Genomic DNA, 14,847 nt, shown 5'->3' with positions numbered 1-14,847 from the left:
CCATAAGCTTAAAGAATGTAGAATTAGTGCAAGCTAACTTCGTGCCTGGGCAGTCTGGTATTGATGTTTTGGTGGGAAACTGATGAGCAACATTCAAGGGGAGAAGGAGAAAGAAAAATGAGAAAATAATGAAGCATCTTTGAAAAAAATGCACTTGGAGAAAAAGCAGTGTCTATCTTTTTTTCATTTGACCGTCAAAATTACATAGCTGGAGTATTTCACTATGATTCTTGATATGATGAAAAGTTGAAGAATGCAGAAAGATACCAGTGCAATCAGTAGTTGATAAAAATGTCTCATTTTCTACAGCATGTTGAAGTGATAACTACTTTTTGCTTTTGAGTTTGGACGGGAACAACTTCCTAGTCTCGGGGAATATTAGGAAAACAGAATTTAAGTCTATGTTATTTTATTATAACCATCTTAATTATTTGCCCCTGCAAAGGAAACCTGTTCTTTCATGTGGCTGTCTGAAGAATGTATGTATATGTGTGATAATTTTAATATAACATCCAATAGCAGAAACTGGAGGTCAGATAGCATTGAGAATGTCATGGCCAAAGCTCAGTATTATAATCACCACTCAGATAACATTGTGTGTGTTAAGCACCAGTGACAAGGTAGCTTTGATTCTGACTGTTTAGTCACTCTATTTGCACTTTGCATATCTGTTGGTTTTGTTGCAGTGTTCTGAAAGACAATTATAAATGTCAGAAGAGATTCTTTTGATCGATAGGCATTTGGTTCTGGGACATGCATGCATTTATTTTTTCCCTGCGTTTCTTTATATTCACATTTCTATGCAATAAAATTCCTGCCTTTTATGTGGTATTCTTTTCTAGTCTAATCTATGCTATGGCTGAAACATCTGCCACCTTTCATCAAACACTGTTGCTTGTTAGCAGGGCCCTGACCACATTACCCAAAGATTCATTTTGCCCCATATTCTTCTCACAAAGTTATTTTTTAAAACAGCAGACCAAAGCAGCTCAGAAGACTGCTTCATGCTCCACTCCTCCACTTTGAGTCTTAAAGATGAATTTTTGTCACCCTTTGGATAGTTGCTGGCTTCCAGGCTAATATGAGTCACCTAATCAAGTAACGGAGATCCCCAGTTTATCTAAATGTTTTCCAAGATAGTGCTGTGCTTTGGCTGACGTCCTTTTGGGCTGTGTCATTGCTCTCATGTAGAATCACAGAGCCTGCTGAGTTAGAAGTGACCCCCAAGGATCACCAAGCCCAGCTCCTTGCCCTGCACAGCACCAACCCCAAGAACCATGCCATGAGCCTGAGACAAACACTTCTAGAGCTCTGTCAGGCTGGTGCTGTGACCACTTCCCTGGGAAGCCTGTTCCAGTGCCCATCCACCCTCTGGGTGAGGAACCTTTTTCTAGTATTCAACATAAACCTCCCCTGACTCAGCTTCAGGCCCTATCACTGGTCACCATAGAAAAGAGATCAGTGTCTGCCCCTCCTCTTCCCCTCACAAGGAAGTTGTAACTGCAGTGAGGTCTCCCCTCAGTCTCCTCCAGGCTGAACAGACCAAGTGACCTCAGCCACTCCTCAAATTACTTCCCCTCAAGGCCCTTCATCATCTTCATGGCCCTCCTTTGGACACTCTCTAACAGCTCAATGTCTTTTTTTACATTTTGGCACCCAAAACTGCCTCCAGCAGGTGAGGCTGCTACAGCTCAGAGCAGAGCAGGACAATCCCTCCCTTGCCTGGCTGGCCATGCTGTGCCTGATGCCCCCCAGGACACCCTTCACCTTCCTAGGGATGCAGTGGCCCACTCTACTACTGCCTGTGCTGTTGCTGCTCTTGAGCTCTCTTCATTATTTTTAATTCTTCATCTGAATAACTGTAAGAGGTGCTACTTTCAATAGCTTCAGTTTAAAAAAGAAAAAGGAGGGGAACAAGGAGGATGTTGTGCCCCACACACTTGAATGTACTCCAGTGCTCCACTTGTGAGTTTAGAGCCCTCTAGCATGGCAGATTTTAAGCCAAACTTATCCTAGTATACCCTGGGGTGGTAGATGTAGTAGTATTTCTTCTGCTATAGATAATATCATCTTTCTGATGAATGTGTGAATTGCAAATCAGAAATGAGGATAATGGAAGCCTACATTACACTTGAAATAAACCTAATAAGTAGCATCCAAAAGTTAGCATCTTAAGTTTCCAAAGAGGTTACCAGCAGTAATTGGGCAACATAATCCTAATCCCTTTGGGGAGAAAGGGATTTATCTTCATAAAAGTGTAAGGACCTTTAGCAACAGCACCATGATTTGACAACAGAAAAATTGGAAATAATCCTACAGCACATAGGTGGTGAAAAACAGAATAATATGATTACAGAGAACACAAATACGGCTCAGAATGTGCCATGGACGTGTCTGGCAATTAGGCACGAAACTGTTCACCAAAGCAGATCTTCCAGATCACTTTGGAGGATGGCAAAAAGACTGCTGGATGAGGGAGAGCAGGAGTTCTGGATGACAACTGACAATCAACTGACAGTTGATTTGACATAATTTGTAAGCCATAGTGGCTGTGGGTAGCAGTGACTGGAAGGAGCCATTGCAGAGAGAGTAGCCAGATAGAAGTAGCCAGTGCAGCTGCACCCCTCTGTGGTCTGGCCACAAGCCTGTGGATGAGAATTGTGTTAAGCCTTGGAAGTCTGGGGAGTTGCTTCTAAGGGCCTGTGAAAAGGGAGAAGAACAACACGCTCAGTAGATTTGCACCAACTTCATATGGATGTCTGCATGCACTGGAGAAGGGGCTTAGAAGGTCATAAATCAAAAATTACCAAAAGTCAGTCCTGCGTGGAACTGAACTGGCAACTTATGTCAGTGCTTTTTTTCATATGTGAATTGATGTGTGGTTTAATTTGCTGGTTTTTAAAGAGGTTTCGTGGTGGGTTGCTTTCTGTCACAGTCCTGCTACTCTGACACCAGAAATTCTGCCTGGAAGTGTTAGTGATTGACAGTGTTTTATATGCAGGAATGACAGTAAAAATCTGAAAATGGGAGACATGGAGCACTCCATCTACAATAACCACAAACTTTGATGGAGCTTACTTATATCCAGTGCTGTAGAATTGAGATTACTTTGTTTGGAATGTACATAATGATTTCATAGTGTTTATCTCTGTTCCTCATGACAGATTTGTTCTCTTGTCGACTGATCCCTTAATGTTCAGCCTTTATTTATACCACGCGTAACAGAGCAGCTGCTCTATGGGACAGCCCTTTGTAGTTGCAGGCTGGCTGCTCTGGGGTGGTTTGTTGTGTTACTTTTGAAGTGCCACTCATAGTAAAGATGAGAGAAGAATGGTAATAAGTATTATAAACATCCTGCTAGCGGCCAGATAACTTCAGATATTTATTGACATTCAGGGTTTATTTTCTTTTACTGAAACTTGGATAATAATGTTTTCTGTACTGAAAGCAGTCAGCAGAATGCATCCCTGTGCCACTGTTGGGTTATCCATATAGTTTAAGAGTGTAGCAGAAATAAGTGGGACAGATGGACTGGCACAGTCACTAAAGCTGGCCTGAGAAGACATTGTTGTCCCTGTTCCATGGTGTGCCTGAGGCTCCCAAGGTCCTGCTGGAGTTCACTCTCTTCAGTACCTAGACTGTACTTTTCTTCCAGGATTGCTCTTGTAAGAAAACATTCCAACTGCTCTTCCTTTCCTTCTGGTGGATTTCAGAGCTCCAGGGGAGCATCTGTCTATGCCAGTGATTTAGTAGTATGTTTGGATTTCAAGTTAGTCATGGGAGCCTCTTGACTTCCAATATTCTGGATTTTGGATCCTGCAGTCCACATTCCCTTCCTATCCATGTTGTGTGGACGAACTCTTGGAAGCACAGTAGCACAGGGAATGTGGGAGGAGACCCTTCTGGCACCTCTCTTTGCATGGGTGCTGCAGTGTGTGCTGGGCTGCCCAGTCACTGGCAGTGGCTGTGGGTCGTGCATCACATCTGCCCAGTGTGTGCTCTGGGCTCTCATAAGACCAGTCCTGTGATTGCTTGCCACAAGAAATTAGGGGTTGGAAGAGTAAAATTAGTCTTTCTGAGTAATAAAAGACAAATTGGAATAAACCTTATGGATCTGAGTCTGGTAGCTGGAAATTTGTGGTCCTACTTATTTGACTCATAAGTCCTACTTATGACTTATTTGAATGCCAAATAGTGGATTAAAGTAGAAGTAAACCTTCAACTTAGTTTGGTGAGAGTTGTTTGCATTTGATTTTTTATGTTACAAGCTCTTTGGGATAGGGATAACATATTTTGTGTGGCACCTATTAGTCTGATGCCCAAATTAAAAGCTTTGAAGGCGCTTGTAGTTCATGTTAAGTTTTTATGTACCTGTATAAAATCTCAGTTGATTTTGCAGTATGTGTCCATTAGCAGATAGAAAATAAGAAAAAAAGCTAACCCATAGTAAGCACTATGTTATGATTATAGTGATCTACATAAATTCTCTTGTTACAGGGCATGATTTCTCCTTCATTTACTTTTTTGGCTCCCCTTTCTACTCTGACATGTACGAGGCAGAGTTATCTGAGCTGTAGCTTAATTATGTTGTTCCTGGAGAATAGCCCCCACCCATGTGTGTGCATGTGGCAGTGGCTAAAAAGTTGCTTGTCTTTCCTCTGAGCAAAACAATTAATTATATGCTATTACTTCAAAGGAAGCTGTAAGAAGAGATGCTGTTTGTTGATATATCATTTTTGTATATGATTTCTAGTCATCATTACTAAAATGTCCATGTTTTCTGTAAAACACCACTTAGATTACAGTAATGAAATAGAGATTTTCCTATGTAGGTTGTTTCCTTAAGACACTGGTGGATGGGGGAAGGGAGGAGGAAGAATCAACTTGTATTTTATGGTTAATAGTTTCCAAGCTGTGGTTCAGGGGACTATTAGATGTGCCCTGCAGCTGATCCATAGAACTCTGTCCTCCTTAACTGGTGTTTCTGGTCAAAACTTGAAGGAGGTTGCCTGGTAGGCTGCCTGAAATTTTGAGGGCTGGCGGTATCTCCTAGTACAGAATGTGAGAAGGACATCAATGGAAATAATGTGAAATTGTCTGCTTACCTTTTCTTTAACCAGCTGGGTGCTTTAAGATGCATAAACACAACAATGGGTATTTGTTTGCCTTATTATTTTGTAGTAGAACAGCTGAAGTGACATTCTTCTGTCTGATTGTGTATTCTGTTTTAGAGAAAAAACAGCAGTTAATGTTATCTCACCTAATCCTAATCCCTTTCTGAGAATGCTTATTTTCTAATTTCTCCTTTCCTTTGGATCCCTGCCAAAAATATAAGAGGGAGGCCGAGAACTGCTTTCTACCTCACAAATTTCATATACATAGCTAATTTGCTTACTCCTTGCCTCTCCTTTCTCTGGTTTAGATTGGAAAACCAATCTAAACATCTAAACCAGAGAAAGGAAAGACAAGGAGTATGCCATTAGACATAGACACATGTATTTGTATTTACACAGGGAAAATCAACTCTGTCCGTTTTCCCTGTATGTGTCTAGTGCAGACCTGGGCTTCCAGCAGCAGTGAATGTGTTTTCCATTGTGTCAGTATCCCCACTGCACCCCAGCATGTCCCTTGCCATCTCCCTCTCCAGCTCCTTAACCCTTGACTCTGGTCCCTCATAGCTTCTGCTGGCTCCTCTGCCAGTGCAGGAATGGCTGCTGCAGCCAGTGAGGAAAACAGGAGCACACAGGGCTGGAGCTGGGCTCTTCCTTGGGTATCTGCAGTGCTGCACTTAGTGCTTGTAACAGGATGTGTGCCAGAATAGCACACCACAGTACTAGAGCTGTGGAAATATGAAACATGAACTAGTACAAGGTGGGGTGAGGAAGTTGTGTAGGTTTGCACTACTGTTTATTACCTTTCTAGGAATGAAGCAGGTAAATGAGGTCTCAAGTACCTGAGATGTTCCCCTAAATTGTCTAATAGCATTTCCTTGCTATATGTGCTTTGATTTATTTGTGACTTTGATAAGTCTGAAAAATTATTGAGTTGCTTACATAATGTGCTGGTTTGGCCTGAGATAGGGTTAGTTATCTTCACATCAGCTAGTCCAGGGCTGTGTTTTGGATTCTGCTGGAGACAGTGTTGGTAACACAGGAATGTTTTTGTAATTGCTGAGCAGGGCTTGCACAGAGTCAAGGCCTTTTCTGCCTCTCACCCCACCATCAAGCAGGCTGTGGGGTAGGCAAGACATTGGGAGGGGACACAGTCAGACACAGCTGACCCCAACTGGGTATTCCCAACCATGTGGCATCGTGCTGAGCATACAAAGCTGTGGGAAGAAGGAGGAAGGGGGGACATTTGGAGTGATGGCATTTGTCTTCCCAAGTAACAATTACACATAATTACACATGCTTTCCTGGGCTGAACACCTACCTGCCCATGGGAAGCAGGAATGAATTCCTTGTTTTTCTTTGGTCGTGTGTGTGCAGTCTTTTCTTTACCTTTTAAATTGGCTTTATCTCAAGCCATGAGTATTCTGACTTTAACCCTTCTGATTTGCTCCCCCATCCCACTGATAGAGGAGTGAGTAATCAGCTGTGTGGGGCTTAGTTACTGGATGGGGGATGGAGTTAAACCATAATTCTATACATTGAATTACTTACATATATTTTTTTTATCATCCAGGGAACACCAGTGTTTGTCCACGCTGGACCTTTTGCTAACATTGCACATGGAAATTCTTCTGTTTTGGCAGATAAAATTGCTCTTAAATTAGTTGGAGAGAAAGGATTTGTAGGTAAGTAAATATTCGTTTTATTGTATTATGATCTGTTAGTAAATTGGCAATGATGCAGATGAATGGAAAAATTAGCAATTAAAGGTAAGAATGCTATTTCATTATTAATATCAGTATAAAATAATCTTAAAGTTAATGTGTAATAAGACAAAACCGCTTCTCTTACGTGCCTTTTGTCTCAAGTCCCGTCACTGTGGTCCTGTCACCATGTTTGACTCACAAGTGACCTGTTCACTGCACAAGGTGGCTGAACCAGTCAAATGACTGGATTGCATTGAAAGAGGTGTCCTGTTGTTCATTCTATTAGCATTCATCTGGCCTCACTTGATAAACCAACAGAAACCATTCTTTTTTTCCTGATGAATTATTTCTCTACCAGTTCAGTAAACTCAGCCAAATCAGAGGTCAGGTGTCCCTGAGCCAGTGCAGAGGCAAGGTAGAGAAAAGATTGACTCTGCCTCATTTTGGTGGCTGTGAGCCATTCGGTTGGTCCAGCTGCATTGTCAAACCTCACTGTGAGGCCCTTATGTTCCCATGAAAGCATTTGAGTGGGCTGACTCTTTTTATATTGGGAATTCAGCCTTCACGAGCAACAATAGACACAAAGAGCTTACAGTTGCAGGCAAAATAAACTTGTAGCTGAACAATGAACTAGCTTTTATAAAAATTGTTGCGAGTGTTTAAACCTTAGAATTAATTAAATAAAAGGGGGCATTGCAGCCCCTTCACTGGTGATGCCTTTGCACTGCTGCAGCCATTCTTTTCTGAGTCCTGAACACCCAGGTTGGGTTACATTAATCCTAAAGCTGAAGTTTTAGTACCTGTGGAACAGGTTTGAGTATCTGTGGAAAAATGCTCTTGAAAAGATGCAGCAATGTGAAAAATGAGGTTTATTATGCTAGTCCCCTTAAACTAGTAGAGAAACATGCATGTATATGCTTATGTCATACCTACGTACAGGAAAGGATTGTTTTTTACAGTGTTGTACAGCTTAAAGGTCTGTTTATTTCCCTCTATTAATCAAACATCCATTCAAAGAGGAACATTTTGCATTCTGAATACATTTATTCAATGACAGTTGAATTCCTGTTTCATTGGGCCATGTTCATTGTTATATGGCTTTGTGGAATGAAGAGCAAAAGAATTTAGGGTAGCTAACATTTTTCATAAGCCATGTGAAGTGACTGTTTCTGTAGTGTGCAATCTTTTCAAGTGAGGAGTTGGTTGTGTATCAATTGAATGAAGGGATGCTGGCAACAGTCTTGAGTCTTGATCCGGGTTTCAGAGTCCAAAATGTATTGCCTTAGATTTGGATTCCCTTCCATTGAGTGTGTCCCTCAGGCACAGAGATCATGTCCTTGTATTTCTTGTGCTTTTTTCAGTCTTATCCACCTGTTTGTCTTTAACGCTCTTTTCTGCTTTGTTTGTCTTTGGCTCCAGTTTCTCTGCTGGGAGACAAAGCAGCGTAGCTTCAATATAGGAAAACCTTTGTGTGTTGCCAGCTAAAGGCTCTTGTTCAGATTCTATTCCACAGAACACAAATCCCCATGAAACTGGCTTCAGAATAAGACTGCCATCAGCCTTTGCTCTGCAGAGCCAGGAACTTCAGCATGATTTGTGGTCCTTTGTTAGAATATTAAAAGCAATAGTTTTTAGAGTGGCCTACTTAAATAAACTTTTCAGGAAGTCACAAGTGTAAATATTGGTTCTAATGGTTGTAATTACCATAAGCTTTATGGTTTAAAAAAACACATTTTTTTCTGGTAACTAGTCAGAGCACTTGGGCAGAGACAACACTGGTTTATTAAATACTGTCCTGTCCTACCCTACACAACTGAAATCTAAAATGACAGCTCCAAAGTGCTCACCAGTCCACACTGAGGTGGCATCCATACAGATGGAGGGCACAGTGCTTGTGAATCTGCACAGCAAAGCAGGTAGCAAGAAAATCCACTGCATTCCTGCTCACAGGAGTTTGCCTGAGCCTTCTGTGGCCATTGAAATTCCAAGGGGAAAGCTGATCCTCTAGTTAATTCAGACAGCCAGGGTGCAGGACAGCTATGCTGCAGTTAGGGAAGTAGCTGAGTAAGTTTATTCACTCCTGCTAAAAGTAGAAGTTTTCCCTGTTCCACATTTCTGTTTTGGGAGCGTTCTCATGCATTAGCTCTGGAACTCATTAAATCTTGTATGAGTGATTACAGCCCTGCCATGTCGCTTAGTTGTATAAGCTCAGGAAAGAATTCAAAAGGTGCTAGGAGTAGAGTAAGGTATCTTGCAGAACCATGTGGCTGGGAGAGACATTTGAGGGACCACAGGCTATGAGATTACTCTCAGCTGCATCCAAAGCAGGAACATTAGAAATGTGTGACGTATTCAGCAATTAAATTAATTTCCTGAATAGTAGAATCAATATCTTAATGTACATACACTAGCTCACTCACTGTGAGATGGGATGATGATATAGAAAATATATAATTCATATATTTGTTTTATATATTTAGTGTTTATATCTATTTCTTATTAATTCTTTTTTTTCCACTTACACCATATTTATTTTAGAGCAGAATTGTTAAGTGTGTGGACAGTACTAAGGAGAATAGCATGGCTTGAATTTGCAGCACAGTTTTACAAACACAGACTTTTCTAACTCTCTGTCCTGGTTTGAGCACCCTCCTTCCTGCAGCTGCCTGTTTCCAGTCCTTTGCAGCCCCTCTGTTTCACCAGCACACCTGTTCCCAGAGCCATGTGACAAGCTGAGCTGGAGACTTGGTCTCGATTGAAAACAGCTACAACAAAAAAAAGCCTTTCCTTCCCCCTCAACAGACAGTGTCTGGGCAAACAGCTTTGTGTGACAGGGGGAAGATGAGATAATGCCGCATAAGATGGTGTTTTTCCTGAAATAAATATTTATAGTATTAAAGCTTCATTTGGAGATTTCAAGTGCCAGTAAAGCTACTGTGGATGCACTAGCTGACCAGACTGAGCCTGCATTGGCAGGGCAGCTAAGCCTGTCTCCTTTCTCAGCCTGCTTTTGCATGACATCCCAGCAGAAACCTATTGCCTTTTTTGTTGGCTTAGGTTTCTGCTGACTTAACACAGAAGCAGTTCAGCCCAGAGTCACAAAAACACCAGAGCTGGTGCAGGAGAGGGTGAGCTGGGACAGCCAGCAGTGAGAAACCAATCTGTTGTGTAGATCCAATTACTTGTGTGACCATGTGCCACGGCCAAGGGGAAAAAAAAAAAGAAAAAAAGAAACACTCTCAAAGCGTTCTTTTAAAATTTATTTTTAAACCTTACTTTTTCTCTCTACCCTGCATTGCCTGTTTCTCTGCTTGCCTTTCAGCTGGAATGGCATCGTGCTGTGCCTTTTGAGTAGTGTCAGGTAACAGTGATGTAGGCAGTCTGCTTTAAAGAAAATATAAATGACGTTTAACCATTGAGTCCTGTTGTGAACTCTCCCTAACTGAAGGCATTCCCTGCTTCAGTTTCAGCTATCCAAGTGAATCACAGGTCTTCATTAGGTTTAAATAGCTTATGCCTTTTAGCTCATCTTTTCCTTTCTCTCTTTCCTGAGCCTTGTTGCTATGTGCCAATAATTCAGCCTTTTTGTTTAAATTGTGAGTTCTTGGTATGCGTTTTGCTCCTTAACTTTAAGTGCCATGCTGTAGCTGCCACTGCCTGGTTTGCACTTGTTTGTCCTCTCAGCCTCTTGGTGTTTCCCTGCTGGGAAACACCACTCCCCCTGGCCCTGCTGAGAGCAGGAGTGGCCCACTGAGGAGGGCTGCAGGCAATTCCTGCATGGGGAGCACCCACACTGAGGCACAGTGAATGTGCCTATCATCACACCCTACAAACCGTAGGGTTTGTGGCTCTCTGAACTCGGGGCTTTTCCTGAGCTGTCAGAAATTATTGCGCTATACAACTCAACAGGTTGCCCTCTCCATCTCTTTCATCCCTTCGTGTTCAGCTGAAGAGAGGGTTTATTGTAAATCAGAAGACAAGCGAAGCACGAGCAGATCCTTGGAATCCCAAAGCAAAGTTCTTCTCAAGTTTGTTTTTCAGGTTTGGTCTTTGTGGTTGTTGATTGTTTTCTTTGCTACTCTCGAGAAGCATATCACATTTGATGCTGAGAGCATGCTCTGGGCAACTTTGTCCTGGTGTTTTTTATCAGGTGACAAGAGGGGAATTATTGCAAACTGTTGCTGACTTAAGAAAAGTCCACTTTCTATTCCTTTCTTTAGTTGGTACACTTGATTTAATTGGAAAGAATTTGTAGACACAGTAAATTTTTATAGGCCAAGTAATTGACTCTTTTTATTGTGTTGGTACTCTGTTGGTTAGAGTAAGCTAATGATGCTAGCTGTTTTAAGTATCTCAGTCCATACAAAGTTTTATTTCAAAGGCTATCCATTTTACATACTCTCAGAGCAGACATTGTTCAACAAGTTTATAAAGCACCTTATAAAAACTGTATATGTTTAATACACTAAGTGAATAATCTTCAGTAGATTTCTTTTTTAATGTCATAAGATACTTCAATCCATTTTTTTGTGTACTCTTTTTCCAAAAAAGGAAATAAAGCCCAAATACTTTGGCTAAACTTCTCTTGGCGCCACTAGTAATGTGATATTATTACATTTTAATGTCAAGTTCAAGGATTTATTTTTAATATTTTTTTGCTTGATATCATTAGAAGAGGATTCCATGCAGTGACCCTCCAGAAAGCTTTAATTTTTAAGAATCTGCCCAACATCTTTCTAGCTTGCATTATTTAATCTCTGACTTCTTCACTCTTACTTTCACAAAAAACCCCAAAATTTAGTGTGATTGCATTCCAGGATGTTGCTCTCTGAACAATGTGGCTGTTCTTGTTAAAGTGTTAAAGCAAAGCTAAGGTTTCATAGTACAGGGTGGTTGAGAGCGTTATCAGTGTAGCTGTTGCTTGCCTACTCTGACCTAGTTTGTGTACTCTGATCTAGTTTGTGTACTGCAAACTAGAAGAAGGATGTTCAGAACTTTACAGTACTTTCTCTGACCCCATTCATAGTGCAGCTGCTCGAGCAGCTGTGCTGGGCACAGCTGTGACAGTGGGCTGGGGGGAGGGAAGGTGATACTGTGTTAGCTGGTATTGCTGTGAGGCTCTTAAAGTCATGGTCTAATAATACAAGTCTCAGTGGTACCACAAACTGCAAAATAAGGTGCCATTACTGCCAGAAGATCTGTGAATCTGTGCCCTTCACTTGTGAGTGGTGGTGCCATTCACATCCAGGCTGCCCTTTTTATTACTTTCCTCACAGCTGCTGAGGTAAAAGTAAACCCAATTGCTTTCACTTGTTGTAAAGTGGGGGAAAAAAAATCATGCTTTTAAAATCTTAGCAAATTTTCTTGCCAGTAAGCGGGAAAGTCTTCAGAGATGAGATGTAGTGCAATGGGTGTTTCTTCACTGGCACGAAGTCAGAGTTCCTGGGTGCTGAGTTTACTTACTGCCTTGTCACAAATAATCTAGATGCAAATCATGCTTGCTTGTGGCTTGCTGCAACTGGACATCAGGTGACAATGATTTAAATTTTACCTATTTGTGCTTTAGTGCTTAAAACAGTCTTGAAATAATTTATTAATTATCATGTGAAATGAGAAACAGATTTTTCTTATCTTTTTGTGCATTCAGAGTCCTTAAGAAAGTTCTGACTCTACCTTGTCACTGCAGTTTTCTATAATTTTTTTCTTCTGCTCTTTAGCATACATTGCAATATAATTCTTTTCAGAAGAAAGATTGAGTAGAAGAGAGCTGTCCTGAATGTTTTTGTGTATAAGGAAGCATCCTAGCATTGACTTCATTATCATATATCACTGTATTTCAGAGCTGAATTAATTTGAAATCCTATAAATTATGCAAAGCTGGACTCAAAACTAAAAGTTGGTATTGATCATGAACTATTGAATTATGTCTGACAAATATCACACTTGGCATAAAAAAGTTATGTTTTTCCCAGGCAGGGAGGTGGTGCTATTTTGAAGACAAAGCCTCCTAAATTATGGACTGTCTTGTAGTGAGATTTTACCTTCTTCATTAAAAAAAAAAATCTAAAAAACATGTTGGAAATTCACTTAGTCTTTTCTTGCTACAAAGCATATTTGTAAATATTTGTTCCCAAATCTGCTGTTTATAGCCAGAATTGCAAGGGGAAATTTACAGGAATAAAATAACATGTGATTATAAATCATCAGCCTTTTAGCTGAGTTCTCTGCTTTATCTGACAAGCATATCAAGTGGTCTCCTTCATAAACTGACTTAGCTCCAGTTTGAAACCAGCTAGGATTTTTAACTCTTGCCATGGCCAATTGGGACTCATTTGATCTGTTTTTTGTAATACTGTGTTACAGCTTAGTCCCCTCTTTCTCAAGTGATAATTTTTAGTAATACTGACTCTAACTATTCAAGCACGCATTTTCCATACATGACCGTGATTGACTTAATACTGCTAGGTTCCCCAACCCCTCCCTGATGTTTGCAAGTATGAAGTTCCCAAATCATAGGTCAGATTTTTGTCACTTTTCTCCAATGGCAGTAACTCTTTACTGCAAGTAGTTTTTATTCTGTTTCTCTTCTTTGTAAATCCACAGAAACCTTTTCCCCTGTGATACCTTTTCAAGCTTTGCTGTTGCCAATAAACTCCATCAGTGTTCCTCAGTCTTTCTGTGGACGTGGTTTAACAAATATTAAATGGGAGCCCTGGGGCTGGTCCTCTCTCCTGTCCCACAGTTCTTGTGTGGTGGCTGCCTATTCTCCCCTTAATCATGTAGTAATGTTCCTCTAGCCTGGTTAACAGACTCCTAGGTACTGCTGTAGCAGGTTCTTTTGTTCCTCATCATTGATGAGATTTTGTTGTATTTTCATCACAGGACAAAGCTTTTAATCTGGCATGGCCTCCCTTTGGTAGACAAAGGTTATATTTCTTACTTATTTCATTTTTTTTTTAAGTTATTCTCTTCTTAAAAATCTGTTAGAAAACCATCAAGTCTGTAGTCACTCAGACTTTCCCCCATTACTTGAATATAGGTTTTGATACTTTTTAGGCACAAGGCACCAAAAGAAAAGGAACTTATTTCAGATGTTGATACAAGCGTTGTGGTTTGTATTTTCTTCTTCTTCCAGGATTTTGAAAATTCTGATTCACACTTTATTAAGAGAAGTGCATTCAGCTCTTGTGTATTTTGGTTTTTTAATTCCATTTTTAATATATTACAGTATCCTCACATCATTAGCTTCACTGTTTTAATTTGTGGGGCTGAAGACCCTCGTAATTTCTTTGCATTTCCTTTGCAGGTTCTGACACTTGTTCCCTAGCATAGCAGCTCACTCTGTCTTTTCCTCTCTTTTAGAGCTTATGTAATTAATAATGACATTATCTTCTACTCAAGAAGTTAACCCTGCAGGATAGCAAAGCTGTTTATTTGACTGCTTTTCCTCCTAGTGACCAGGAGTTACCACTGTTCTCATGCCAGATGTCATGTGAGAGACCAGGCATTTTAATTTGTACATTTAGAGAATTTTGAATTAATGGGTTATTTCAGTATGAGGAAAGAAATTTTAATGGCTACATGACAGAAAATAATTAAGAGATAGCGTGGCCTTCTCACAGTTATTTTCAATGGAGCTTTTATTGTTTCTGGGTGGATGGATGCTGCTCTGTGCCTCACTGGAAAAGGAATTAAATGGTTTTCTCACAGACTAGGAGCTGTGCAGGGGCACATGTGTGTTGGCTGTATGCTGGATGAAGTGTCACACCACCACTGAGCTGGCTGGGTTGCAGACAAGCAGAGAACCAGACATGTGTAGCTTATTTGAGAATTCCATGTTTTCTTCCCTTCACATGGGTTTTCAGAGCAGAACGGAGATGCGGTGAGATGGGGATGGGATTGCACACCTGGGCAATGTGCTGCAATGATGGTGGGGAGGCAGGAAGGGCCATGTGAGTGTTCCTTCTGGCTGGGCTCCTAAGGAGCTGATGCCATGAGGAAACCTGTCCTGTCTCCCCTTTCTGGCCCAG

The 14,847-nt window shown here is 40.9% G+C and overlaps 1 protein-coding gene across 1 annotated transcript in view; it reads left to right on the top strand.

Annotated features, from left to right (window-relative positions):
* MTHFD1L (methylenetetrahydrofolate dehydrogenase (NADP+ dependent) 1 like) overlaps positions 1-14,847 on the top strand; it is a 146,527-nt gene that overhangs the window by 53,176 nt on the left and 78,504 nt on the right. The window contains exon 20 of the mRNA XM_071435637.1: positions 6,685-6,796. Within this exon, the coding sequence (XP_071291738.1) occupies positions 6,685-6,796 (112 nt within the window). The remainder of the gene's footprint in view (positions 1-6,684; positions 6,797-14,847) is intronic.

The sequence above is a fragment of the Agelaius tricolor genome, unplaced genomic scaffold (assembly GCF_023055355.1).
Source record: "Agelaius tricolor isolate 1412-34295 unplaced genomic scaffold, bAgeTri1.0.p SCAF_1, whole genome shotgun sequence".
Taxonomy (NCBI): Eukaryota; Metazoa; Chordata; class Aves; order Passeriformes; family Icteridae; genus Agelaius; species Agelaius tricolor.
Note: the sequence above shows the minus strand (reverse complement) of the source record. Positions and strands in the feature narration are given on the sequence as shown.